A 13,349-nucleotide genomic window follows, 5' to 3' on the forward strand; every position below is an offset into this window, starting at 1 on the left:
GACAGACTCAGGGTTCCAACTCTGCCATGCTCTGTGACCGCAGGGGGCGCTTCATCACTTGATTCTCACCTTCCCATCTGGATCCCAAGCCTGTCGTATTAGACCCTGTCCCGTGGGGTCCAGGGGAAGCATCTGGAGGGCACAGGGCTTGGTGCAGAACAGCAGCTCAGTCCTTGCTGGCTGTTAGGATGGCTGTCATTGCAGGGTCATTGAAACAATGCCATCTCTTTAGTGGGAGTCATGGTTCGGGTGTGGGCGGCTGGAGTTCTGTCTCCATTTCCCTCCTGACTCATGATGTGACCTTAAACAAGTGACTTCATTTCTACCTTTTCCCATTTCCTCTTCCATCAAATAGGGATAATCATATGCGCTAAAGTGCTCAGAGAGATAATTGCGATGTTAAATCAAGCCATTATTATTCCGTGCTGGCTTTTTAAATAAAAACGCTTGTGGCTCCTCTGAGTCCTCAGATGTCTACAATATAGAAGTATCATCGAGGTGCTAAGAGAGTAAAAAGATCATTCCGTTTCAAGGAACTCTGGGCCCTGGGTGACAAGAGGGTCTACTTTGTGCTGACCCTTTAAGCGATGCTTTGTCAGTGCAGGGAGATGATACACCCCATTCACAGATGAGAAGACTGAGGTTGGAGGAGGAGGTGGCACCATCTGACTGCACAGCCCGTGTCTTTCCGTCTCAAGGAAAAGGAAAATCCCAAGGCAAGGCTCCCCAGGTCCTCTCAGTATTTGCTGGGAGAGCAGCCCAGGCAACTAGAAAGGGCTCAGGGCTGAAGAATGAGGCCAGTTGCTTCCTGCCTCTTCCCCTGGGAAACCCACCTGACCTGGTAAGAGATCCATCCACTAGCAAGGCATAAGAAATGCTTTATTATCTGATAATATGTTCACGTGCCTGAGGACTCAAGAAAATTAGCTTAAAAACTATTAGAATCATAAAATGTTTATAAAACCAGTGAAAGTAGGGTCAGCAAACCTTGTCTGTAAAGGACCAGAGAGGAAATATTTTGAGCTTTTTGGGCCCTACAGACCCTGTTTCAACAATTAACTTGGCTTTTGCAGCATGAAAACAACCACAGATACAGATGCAAACAAAGGGGCATGGGTGCCGCGTTAGCCAGGTTCTCCAGGGAAGCGGAACCGATGAGGTGTGCTTATCCACAGAAAGAGATTTACATGAGGAACTGGCTCATGCAATTAGGGAGGCTGGTGAGTCTGAAACACCCCCGCCGTTAGGGGAGAATCACCCCACTGCCCCATCAGCCCCTCTTTCCCCTACTTGGCTATTACAAAGCACCCGAGGTAGAGGCTGAGAAAAAGCTTCCCAAACTGCCAAGTACAAAGGACTTTTCTTGGTGTGGTCTCTTGGTCCTCCGCCAAGTCTGTGAAAAAGGACCATGCAGTCCTCCATCAGGGTCAGACGCCGACATCACACCTCCTGCTTACCAGTGGGGGCTTGCTTCCCACTCCTCACCCCGATGATCGGCAAAGTTCCTTTCCTCCTCGGCCCATCCCTAATCAGACATGATAGGCAGGCAGGGCTCTCTCTTATGTATGACTTCCCAGCTCCATGCCTTGGCAAATCTCCATCAGAAAGGTCGAAATGCTTCCCCCTGGGGCCCATCTGACATTGTTCAGTAATGTATTTATCCTATAAAAGGAAGGAAATAGGATCTCCTAGGAAAATGTGAGGGCCAGTGTGTCTCTATTAGGGTTCCCTTTTATCCCAGAGGGATCTGGACAGGAGCCCAACTCCCCCGTCCATGAGTCCAGGTGAACTTGGAGAAGCAAGTTCCCCTTTCCCAGCCTCGGTCTGACCCTCTGTCAAATGGGTATAAAAAAAAACCATGCACCTCTGGGGTTGCTGTGAGGATTGGAACTAATATGTACAAAGCAGTAATGCACAGCCTGGCACCCAGTAAGCTCCTGAGAATTGGTGGCTGTTGGTGGGTTGACAAGATCATGGGTGAAGGGCACTCAGCTCAGGCCGACACCCAGCAGGCCCTCTGTACATGGCAGTGAATTCATGCAGCAGGATTTTTCGTTTCTGCAGTGTGCCAAGCTCTTTATGATCTCACCTTTCTGTCCTCTTCTTTTCCTATCTCCTACAGCTCAAGTAAGACTAGACTGGAGCCTTCATACTCCACCCTGTAAAGCACCTACTGTGTGCCAGGTGCTTCAAGCACATGCCAGGTGCTTCAAATGTGATCATTTATTTAATTCTTTGCCCACCCTCTGAAGCATTATTATTAGCCCCATTTATAGAGAAAACTGAGGCACAGCAAAGCTAAGTCACTTCCCTAAAGTGGTGGTAAGTGGTGGACTGGGACCTGAGCCCATGTTGCTGACCACTTGGTGATCCTGCTTCTGGGTCAGGAAGGAATTTGAGGTCCCACCTCTCCTTTCTCACCAGGTGTGCCCCTCCCACCCCACGCTGCTTCTCCAGGTTAGAGTGGGGGATTCAGGGGCTGCAGACTCACGTGTCTGTCAGGCACTCTGCAGTGAGGGAAGCCGGTGGTGACAGTGGTGATGGGCAGCCTGGTTCCTCCTCTGTGACTGCTGCCATATTGGAATGGAGGCTCCATGTCCCCAGGCCTTTTGTTTTTTCAAGACACATTGAAAATTGAGATGTTTTTAAAATGTAAAAGTTTCCTAATTTTAAAATATTGCCTGTTTATTTTCATAACCAATTGATGTGCAGCTCCTGCTCTCATTCTAGCCCTGTATGAGGCATTGGGACACCATTCATTCATTCATTCATTCATTCATCAATTACTCAAACTTCCTTAGTCTTCTGGTCACATTTAGATCAAATGCAAACTCTCCCATGGCCTATGAGAACCGACATTACCCATCCTCTGTCCACCTCTTTGCTTTTCTACCCCAATCTCTCCCCTTATGTCCCTTCATCCACCCTGGCCTCTTTGTCATCCTCAAGCACAACACACAAGCCTTATGGAGTTGTCATGAGGACCACCTTACAATAAGGCACACACAGTTTTTTATTTTTTTTTTGCATTTTAGGTTTTGGGGTACATATGAAGAACATGCAAGATTGTTGCATAGGTACACACATGGCAGTGTGATTTGCTGCCTTCCTCCCCATCACCTATATCTGGCATTTCTCCCCATGCTATCTCTCCCCCACTCCCCACCTCCCGCTGTCCCTCCCCTGTTTCCCCTCGACAGACCTCCCTGTGTCCATGTGTTCTCATTGTTCAACACCCACCTATGAGTGAGAACATGCGGTGTTTGATTTTCTGTTCTTGAGGCACACACAGTTCTGAGCACAGGGCCAGGCACACAGGGAGCACTCGTGTCAGCTGTTGGCATTAGGAGAGCCCTGGGGTGCTAGGTGATGGGGACAAGCTTCCTCTGGAAGCCAGTGGACACAGGGCAGAGGTCCAGTCAGATCTGCATTTCAGAAGGGTCCTCCAGCTGCTGCATGGAGGGTATCTAGGAGGGAAAGATTGGAGGCCACTCCAGAACCAGGTGGAGGTTGACATGGACCCTGGAGATAAGGGGACTGAATGGGCCTGGGTGGTACACAGCGGTTACGAAGGTAGCTCTGGAGCCAGACAGCCTGGCACAAATCCCGGGGTTGCCACTTGCTCACTGTAGAATTGTGGCAGGCTCTGGAATCTTAACTCAGTTTTCTCATCTGTAATGTGGGCATGCTAATAGCACTGATGTGGTAGAGTTTCTGTGAATATGTATGAGTTAATCCATGAGAGTTGCTCAGAACATCACGAGTACTTAATTACCATCAGACCAACCAGAATTATCGTTAAATATAAAGTTAATGGATAAAAGACAAGGATGTCAACACTATTTTTTGCCTGAGACAACGAGATCTTAAAGTGAGTCCCCTGCCTTAGCAGCTAAGCTGTGTGGGAAGCCTTCAGCCAGGAGGTGGATGGTGTGGTCGACACCCCCTCCCCAGTGTCTTAATTCACTGCTAATCTTCTAACAGGCCAGCCCAGCCATTGCCGATATCAGAGAAAACATGAGCTGCCTGCTTTGTACAGCTTGCTGGCCGGGAACCGTAATCCACCCCACAGCTGATAAGTGTGAAAGAAACTCAAGGGGAGGAGAAAGACACAGGATAGACACAAGTCCGCTTCCCTGACTTTTCCACTGAGCCTTCCTGGTTCAGGGGAGCAGACCTTGCCAGCCTCAAGAAAGGCACATGGGCCAGAGCTTGCGCCTTGAATTGCTGTGTGACCTCAAGAGATTTACCAAGCCTCTCTGAGCACCAGTTTTCTCATCTATAAAGTGGGGCTAGTGATGCCTATCTCTTACAGTTTGTGGGTGGGCTGAGTATAATACACAAGTCGAGGGCTTTGTATATAAAGCCCCTTGGATCTCACAGAGGGTGCAGCTGTTAACGAAGTGAAGTTGCTCTAGAAATTGTAGTCTTTAAGGGTAGGGGGACACACAGAACAGGCCTTGCACCCCAGCTTCACTATTCGAGGTAGGACACGGGCAATTCACCAGACCAGAAGTGCCCACTTCCCTGCAGGAATAAATGAGGTGATGAACTGAAGAACTTAGAGCAGTAGGGGTTCGATAAATGGCAACTGGGGTAGGATTGCCTACTTCGTGCTTTAACCAGAGACCTTGCTCTGGGCTACAGCATGGGGTTCTGGGGCCCGTGGAGCGGAAGCTTCAAAACACCCTGAACACCTGAGCAAACAAGGCAGTCTGCAGGAGTGGGAAACTCGGAGGAAAAGACAGCCCTTTCTGAGAGCAGATTGGTGGTGTCAGGTTACAAAGACCCTGCTGGGCCAAGAGTGAAGCCCCTGGCCGGGCTGAGGTGGGTGGGGTGTCTCAGGGGAACTAGGAACTTCCAGCTGGGAGAACTGCACTGCGCCCTCATAAATCAAATAGCAAGGCTCTGAGTCTTGATATTTGATTTACAAAGGGCTTACTATGAAACAGACAACTTTCTTTTCTTTTTTTTTTTTGAGATGGAGTCTCTCTGTGTTGCCCAGCTGGAGGGCAGTGGGGCGGTCTTGGCTCACTGCAACCTCTATCTCCTGGGTTCAAGTGATTCTCCTGCCTCAGCCTCCTGAGTAGATGGGGCTACAGGTGCGTGCCACTCTTCCCAGCTGATTTTTGTATTTGTAGTGGAGATGGGGTTTCACTATATCATCCAGGCTAGTCTCGAACTCCTGACATCAGGTGATCCGGCTGCCTCAGCCTTCCAAAGTGCTGGGATTATAGGTGTAAGCCACCGTGCCCAGCAAAATAGACAACTTTTAACAGAATATTTATGAAGCATTACTTCATCTGCCAGCAATTTATTGAGGACGTATGATGTGCTGGCTAGGTTTTTAGGAGCCACTATACAGCAGAGAGTAAGACAGGGGCCGCGCCCTCAAGGAGCTAACATTCTATTGCAGAGGCGATAACCACAGCATAGACACCACCACCAACAACCAATCGTCAAATAGATAGGAGACTATGAGGAGGGAGTGTTCTGATGCCAAAAAAAAAAAGGTGATGTAAGAGAGAGACCAAGGAGGCTTCATTAGACAGAGTGATCAGTAAATGCCTCTCTACCAATGTGGCAATTAATTTAATGACAAAGAAGGAGCTAGTGATGTAGACATCTGAGTCAAAATACTGCAGGCAGAAGAACAGAAAGTGCAAAGACCCTGAGGCAGGAGCAAGCTTGGCATGTCTGAGGACAGAGTGACTACTTCAGAGAAAAAGACAAGATGCGGAACCGGAGCCTGAAGACTTGCATAGCTAATTACCAAATAGTAGACTATTTTTATGGAATAGGCACACATTGCTGGGAGAATAGGAAGGAGGAGCATCTCATCCAGCCTAGGCAATCAGGGAAAGCTGCCTGGAGGAAGTAATATTTAATCCAGGATCTAAGTGACAGGTAACAGAAGAGGCGATGAAGGTTTCTCCAGGCAGAGAGAATAGCATGTGCAAGGGCCCGGGGATGGGGCAGAGCCTGATGCATTCATTAAGGGAATTGCAAGAAGCTGATGTGGTTGGAGCCCAGAGCTGAAGTGTGGGATTAGAGGAAAGGGACTGGGGGTGCCCTGACATTTAGGCAGAAGGGCCAGGCCTGACCACACCCAGTGGGTCTGATCACAGAATTGAAATTGCCAAGAAGGCCATTTCAGAGTGGGAAGGAAAGATCAGAGAAGGAACTGGAGGCCGGGAGGCCAGCAGGGAGAGGGAGTGACGGTGGAGCTGACAGTCCCAGAGTGGGAGAGAAAAATTCCGGAGCCTTCACAAAGCAGAAAGGACTGACCTGGGACAGCCTGGGACACAAGGATGAAGACCTCGAAGAACTCAGAAAAGCATATAGCCAAGTATCTTCTGACTTGGCGGGTGGTCAAAGTGGGTTTTGAAGTCTGAGAGACCCAGAGCAAGCCTGGCTTGTCCACTTCCTAGCTGTGTGCAACCACTTCCCCACTCTAAGCCTCAACTTCTCCATCTGTAGAATGAAATTAGCACAGCCCACCTTGAAGAACTATTGTGCAGATTGGAAGTGAATGTTCAGGAAAGCTCTGGGCATACAGTGGGTGCTCATTCCCTTCCTTGACCCTTGGCCTCAAGGCCCTCACTTTACCTCCCTGGGCCTCTGTTTTCTTGGCTGTAGACTGGGAATCAGAATGCTTTGCAGTGCTGCGGGCGGGAGTTAAAGAAACGACTTTGTGGGCTTTGAACACACCCTACAGAGTGGTGATCACGGACTTCTTCTCTTTCTTCCTCCCCAGCAGGAAGAGCTGAGACAGGATGGTCTGGCAGGGGCTGGTGCTGGCTGGCTGCCTCCTCGTGCTCCCCTCCGCCACAGCGGACTGCCTGTCGTGGTGCTCCTTGTGTACTATAAAGACTCGGGATGGGCCCAAACCCATCAACCCCCTGGTAAGTTTCAGGCAAGGTTCTTCAATGCCCAGGTCCTGGGGCCTGTGCGAGGGAGCTCAGAGAGGGGAGGTTGCAGGCCTGCGCAGCTGCATGCTGTCCTGTAGATCCGTCCCACCTGTGCAGTGTGGCAGGCATCCTGCCCTGTAGATGGCCTGGAAATGAGGCACTGCTGTTTTCCTTCTCCCATCCCCACCCCAGACCTCATCAGCATGGGTTCACTCAGGCCAGGGCAGAGACTCAGGTTTCCAGGGAGAGAGATGCCTGGCAACAGGGAGTGTCATCCCTGAGGTGGTGCTGACTTTGGCCATCAGCAGCTCTAGATTGAATTTTTAGGGCTTCTTATTCCTGGGCTGTTGGGCACCTCCAAATCTAGACAGTTCCATGACAGGAGCTGTCTCCACCGCCCCTAAATGCAAAGATTGACAGGATCTGGTTGACAGGATCAAAGCCTTGACCCCTCTCCTGGGTCTTAGCATCTCCTCGGTTTCTTCTGCAAAATGGAGTTGATTCCATGAGATAGTGAAGGAAGTGATTTATTTACTTACTTTTTCCGAGACAGGGTCTCACTCAGTAGCCCAGACTGGAGTGCAGTGGTGCGATGTCAGCTCACTGCAACCTCTGCCTCCCGGGTTCAAGCAATTCTCCTGACTCAGCCTCCTAAGTAGCTGGGACTATGGGTGCACGCCACCATGCATGCTAATTTTTGTATTTTCACCATGTTGGCCAGGATGGTCTTAGACTCTTGACCTCAATGATCTGACCACCTCAGCCTCCCAAAGTGCTGGGATTACAGGCGTGAGCCATCATGCCTGGCCAGAAGTTATTGATTTGTTTATTTTTGTTTGTTTGAGACAGAGTCTTGCTCCATTGTCCAGGCTGGGGTGCAGTGGCGCTATCATAGCTCACTGCAAACTCTGCCTCCTGGGTTCAAGTGATTCTCGTACATCAGCCTCCTGAGTAGCTGAGACTACAGGTGCACACCACCACACCCAAATAATTTTTGTATTTTTAGTAGAGACAGGGTTTCGCCATGTCGGCCAGGCTGGTCTCAAACTCTTGGTCTCAAGTGATCTGCCCACCTTCAATCCTGAAGTGCTGGGATTACAGGCGTGAGCCACTGCACGGCAAAATAAGTTATTTCATATATAATTATAGCCACTAAGAGATACACACAATGGGTCAGGTCCTGCTCGTGCTCAATCTCAAAGAGCAGCGTGTTTAAGCACAAAGACTCATGGCGTTGGACGGCCTGGGTCCAAGTTCCAGTATTGTCTGCTATTGTCATCATCATTATGATTGAATGCTTCCAATGGCCCTATGAAGTGATGCCATTGCCCCCCACCCCAGGCCTGATAAACGCTCCTGTGTCCTCTCGTGTGTGTTCTCTGCCATTCTGCACTTCTCTGTCCCGCTTTACCAAGAGTTAGCAGCGTGCTTCACACCTGCGGAAGCCTGGGAGAGAATTTGTATTTTTAATGGAGATGGGATTTCCTGTCTGGGAGTCAGACATGGAAGGGGAAGGGTGAGCAGGCAGGACATTATGGGAAGATCTTACTTCCAGTTCTGGCAATTGCCACCTGCAGCCATGTGTCCTAGGTCTAAAGCCATTTCACCTCTCCAAGTCTGTCTTCTTCTCTTTCTCACAGGCACAAAGTCCCTACCTTTATGTACCACCAGGAGTATGAACATGGGTAGCCCAGGGCTTAGCAGTGGTGCTCATTTTGGTTTTCTCAGACACTGGACAGGAGCCTCTGGGGCAGAGCAGTGCATGTGTTTTGATCATTTGATAGGGGTGACATTGCCACTGTGGTCTTTTTGGGTCTTTTGCAGATTTGCTCCCTGGAATGCCAGGCTGCCCTGATGCCCTCTGAGGAATGGGAGAGATGCTGGAGCTTTCTGTCTTTTCTCACCCCCTCCACCCTTGGGCTCAATGCCAAGGAGGACTTGGGGAGCAAGGCGGTTGGAGAGGGGCCCTACAGTGAGCTGGCTAAGCTCTCTAGGTCCTTCCTGAAGGAGCTGGAGAAAAGCAAGTTCCTCCCCAGTATCTCAGCAAAGGAGAATGCTCTGAGCAAGAGCCTGGAGGAGAAGCTCAGGGGTCTTTCTGGCGGGTTTAGGGAGGGAGCGGAGTCTGAGCTGGTGAGGGATGCCCAGCTGAATGATGGCGCCATGGAGACTGGCACGCTCGATTTCGCTGAGGAGGACCCCAAGGAGCAGGTCAAACGCTATGGGGGCTTTTTGCGCAAATACCCCAAGAGGAGCTCAGAGGTGGCTGGGGAGGGGGATGGGGATAGCATGGGCCACGAGGACCTGTACAAACGCTATGGGGGCTTCTTACGGCGCATTCGTCCCAAGCTCAAGTGGGACAACCAGAAGCGCTATGGCGGTTTTCTCCGGCGCCAGTTCAAGGTGGTGACTCGGTCTCAGGAAGATCCCAATGCTTACTCTGGAGAGCTTTTTGATGTATAAGCACCTCTTATCATGGAGTAGAGTCAGGAGCATCCCCTGACACCTTTTCAGGTTGGAGTTCACTCATTTATCCTCTTGTATATGCCCCTTCCCCATGCTCAACTCAGCGTTGTGTACAAAGTATCCAAGCTCAGCCCACCTGTCTTCTGCCTGGGAGTACAGTATTTCTCTGGGGTCTGTGATGGGGAAGGGTGGATGTCCCCTCCCCACAATAGGCTTAGTGCTTGGCTCAGATGCCTAGACTTTAAAACTACCACCAGCAGCAGCAGCTTGTGATCTCAGTCCTTTCAACCTGTTCACATGACTCTCCAATTCCAGGGAACCAGAGCGACACGTTCTTTGTATCTGTATGTCTATGATCTCTGAACTTAACGGATCACATGCCCCTCTCAGAAGAAATTGAGCATGCTCCCTCATGCAGATAGTATATGCTTCATAAACATACAAAGAGTAGAGCTTTAAAATAAGGTAAATAATCATACACAGAAATTCTAACATCGTATTCCCAAATCTCAAAAGATCTCCTATACACCCCACTTTGGAGACCATGCTTTAGGTACAAAGCTTAAACATTGCCTTATATAGGATCAGGAACCCTTACAGTAGAGGGTCCAGTCGTCTAGTGGGTTTAATGTTTAGTCAGTGTACTCTGAGTCCTCATTGTTCGGAATAGCACCTCTTGAAGAACTGACTTCCTGAGCTCCCAGTCATGTTGGTACCCTGGACAGTGCCCAACTCCTTACAGAAGGGAGTGAAAACCCCTTTCAGAAATGATTGAGCACAGTCTCTTGAATGCTTAAATGATCAAGGAGGGAGCAAGGCAAACCAATTTGTTCTGTGCAACAAACTCAAAATGTGGACCAGTTCCCTCAGCCCTCATTAAACTAATTAAACTGATCGGTATCATGCTTCTACTCCATGGTGAACTGAAGCAGAGTCAAGTTGATGAAGTTAAGCACAACCATGTTCTTGAGCAGCTGAATTGGCTGCCAAGGGTCCAAGCCATCTGGCCCAACATATGCACTGGGCATTGGGTAAGGGACTCCAGAAGCAGCAGCTAGAAAGAGAAAAAGGCCCTCTTCAGCCCCCATGATGCCTCTTTCCTCTTAATGTCTCAAAATAAAATCAGAAAGAGGAATAAAATGATTAAGTACTTGAGGCCAAATGAGTTCCCTTGACTCAAATAACCCTGAATCAGAGGCAGAGACCTCCTGATGTCTTGGTTTCAGTCAAAGCCCTCTCTCTCTATCTCTCGTTTGCTCTCTCATTCCCAGGCACTTTATTTTGGTTTGTGGCTCCAGGAGATGGGGCTGGATAGGAGAGGAAACAGGCTTGAATTTGGATAATTTGTATAAGATGCTGCTGAGCACATCTCTTCATGTGCGGTCCCCAGGTATCTGATGATGTTCTGAAATGGATAGATTGTTTCAGAGTTATTCTGTGTGCTTTTTAAAAAATCCCATTTTATGCAATTTACTTGGAATTTGCTTAGTCTTTAATGGGCCTGTGTAATTTCCTGCTCCTCCAGTACAATAAATAAAAGATGCTGATGACTTGGTGGGTGTGTGTGTACATGCACGTGCACATGTGTGTGAGCCTCAGTCCTCAGAGAGAGAGAAAAAAACATTTGCAGAAAAGAGTACTAGGGAATAAAGAGTTACACACATATACATCCACATCCCCACACACACACACACACACACACACACACATTCAGGTTGGAAAACCAAGTGTGGGATAACAGAAAGAGCAAAAACTGTAGAGTGTCACAGCCTTAAATTTGAACATTGGATCTCTGCGACCTTGATTAAGCCATTTGGTTTCTCTCAGCCTTAGTTCCTTCCTCCATCAAATAAAGACTAATAGTGCCAAGTTTGTAGACTTGCTGTGAGGGTTAGATGAGCTCATAGATGCAAAGGTCCTGGTGCACAGTAAGTGCTCAGTAAATGAGTTTTCTTTCCTACATTGTCTTAAGGGATGGTGACAAAGCTTGAGCATTGAGTAACACAATGAGGAGAGTGGGGAGAGGTGCTGCAGAGGGAGTCTGCAGCCCACATAATTCCCATGGGCCGTTTCCTATGCCAGATGACCAGGACAGGAGATACAGCCATGTTCCTAGGCAAGGATGAGTGAGTTAGGGATGAAGGATGCTCTAGCCATTGAATGGCATAATGTCCTTTACTAAAACGATATTTTGCATTAAATGGTGTCGATGAGATATCTTTAAACAGGATGAGTGTGAGATTTAATGGCTGCAGACCTCATGAGTTCCATTTGGACACTGGCTTTCTGAGTGACTTTATAGAAAACTCAGGGTGAGGAAAGTCTCATTCATTCCCTTATTCATTCAACAAACTCTTAATTAAAGGTCTACTGTGTTTAGCAGGCCTTTTGTGGTAGAAGTACAGAAAAATGAAATGGACAAGGTCTCTGCTGTTATGGAACTAACAGTCCAGTAGGGGAGAGAGAAATAAACACCTAAACAACAATATAAATCAAAAATTAAAAATAATGGTAATTGCTGGGAAATAGTTGGGATATGGAGATATAGGATAACAAGGGTAGAGGAGATACCTCCCTAGGGTATTTAGGAAACCTTTATATGAGGACTGTGTCATTCTGGATAGTCAGAGGATCATCAGGGTGAAAGGAACCTAAGGCTTGAGTTCATCTTATCCATCCACCTACCCTGTGTCAAAATTACACATTGATAATAAACTTTAACTGCCTGATACTTTTTTTGACTCGGATTCCACGATGTATTCATACTTCTCAGTGACTCAGTGTTGGAAAGTTCCATCTTTATGTCAGACTGAAGTTCAGGTTTCTGTTATTTTTACCCATTGAATCCTGATCCTGTTGTCACTAGCCTGGGAGATTCTCTAGGGAAGAACTATCTGCCACTTGAAAACAAATGGACTCCTATCTATCTCCAATGGGTTAAACAAATAAACAACAACAAAAACAACAACAAACAAGTAATTTGTTGGTTCACATAAATGAAAAATCTAGGGATATTTAGCTTCAGGTAGAGTTTGATCAAGGGACTCAATAAGGATATCACAATCTCTGCATCACTAGGCTCTCTTCTCCTCTGTATTGGGTTCATTCTAAGGCTCTATGTGCTTTTAAGATGACTGGCAGAAGCTCTGGGTTATACCTGCATGCTATTTTCACTGCAATTTCAATCAAAGTGTCCTAACATCTCATTGGCTTTGATTGGGTCATGTGTCCCATCCTAAGCTCATGCCAATCACTGTGGACAGATGGATGTGATGCTCTGTTTGGTCAGAACTGAATCACATGGACACCACTGGAGCCAGGGATGGATTTCACCCCACTTGAAGTAGTGGAGAAGGAAGCGGGAAGTTCTCAAGAGGAAAATGGAGCATGGATCACAGTAGGAGAGCAAATGAATGCTGGACTTCTGAGGGTATAGAGTAGGAATATGTTGTGAAATCCAAGTCAACAAAAGTATTCAAGCAGATTAAAGTTTATTATCAATGTGTCAATTTTGACACAGGGTAGGTAGATGCCAGTGAGTAAAGAGAGCTGGTGGGTATTGGGGCCAACTGGAGAGTATATTCTGTGGGAAATGTGGCCCTAGAGTGGCAAAACCTTCTCTGATTTCCAAGAGACTGCAGAGATCTTGATATGCATGTGACATCTGTTTTTCAAACTCTAGGCAGATAATTTTTTTAAAGTATTGAGTAAGACAAACAATAACACATTTAGGATAAGACACAGTACCCTCTCACCACTATTTTGTGAGTTCTAAATCTTTTCTTTTTTATGAAAAATACTCCTGTTTCACTTTTAATACTTTTCCTCTTATGCTAGGAAGTGCAGAACACAGTCATTCTGGACTGATTTCATTTGGTCAAGGAAGCACATCTGCATAGGATGGAAAAAGTCTGATAGAAGCCACAGAGGATGGGGTTCAGATTCTGCTTCCCTGGGTGACTCTGAACAAGCCAC

The 13,349-nt window shown here is 47.7% G+C and overlaps 1 protein-coding gene across 11 annotated transcripts in view; it reads left to right on the forward strand.

Annotated features, from left to right (window-relative positions):
- PDYN (prodynorphin) overlaps positions 1-10,924 on the forward strand; it is a 120,015-nt gene extending 109,091 nt beyond the window's left edge. For 6 of the 11 annotated variants that reach the window (XM_064382287.1, XM_012455298.3, XM_064382286.1 and 3 more), the window contains 2 exons: positions 6,758-6,905; positions 8,736-10,924. In XM_064382287.1, the coding sequence (XP_064238357.1) occupies positions 6,777-6,905; positions 8,736-9,371 (765 nt within the window). In that variant the 5' untranslated portion in view covers positions 6,758-6,776 and the 3' untranslated portion in view covers positions 9,372-10,924. Of the gene's footprint in view, positions 1-991; positions 1,221-5,019; positions 5,103-6,757; positions 6,906-8,735 lie in introns of those variants that run through there. The other 5 variants (XM_021665755.2, XM_064382288.1, XM_012455302.2 and 2 more) reach the window with 3 other exon arrangements.
- The last annotated feature ends 2,425 nt before the right edge of the window (positions 10,925-13,349 follow it).

This window comes from Aotus nancymaae, unplaced genomic scaffold, assembly GCF_030222135.1.
Source record: "Aotus nancymaae isolate 86718 unplaced genomic scaffold, 86718_ANA_hifiasm-v0.15.2.pri h1tg000029l, whole genome shotgun sequence".
Lineage (NCBI taxonomy): Eukaryota > Metazoa > Chordata > Mammalia > Primates > Aotidae > Aotus > Aotus nancymaae.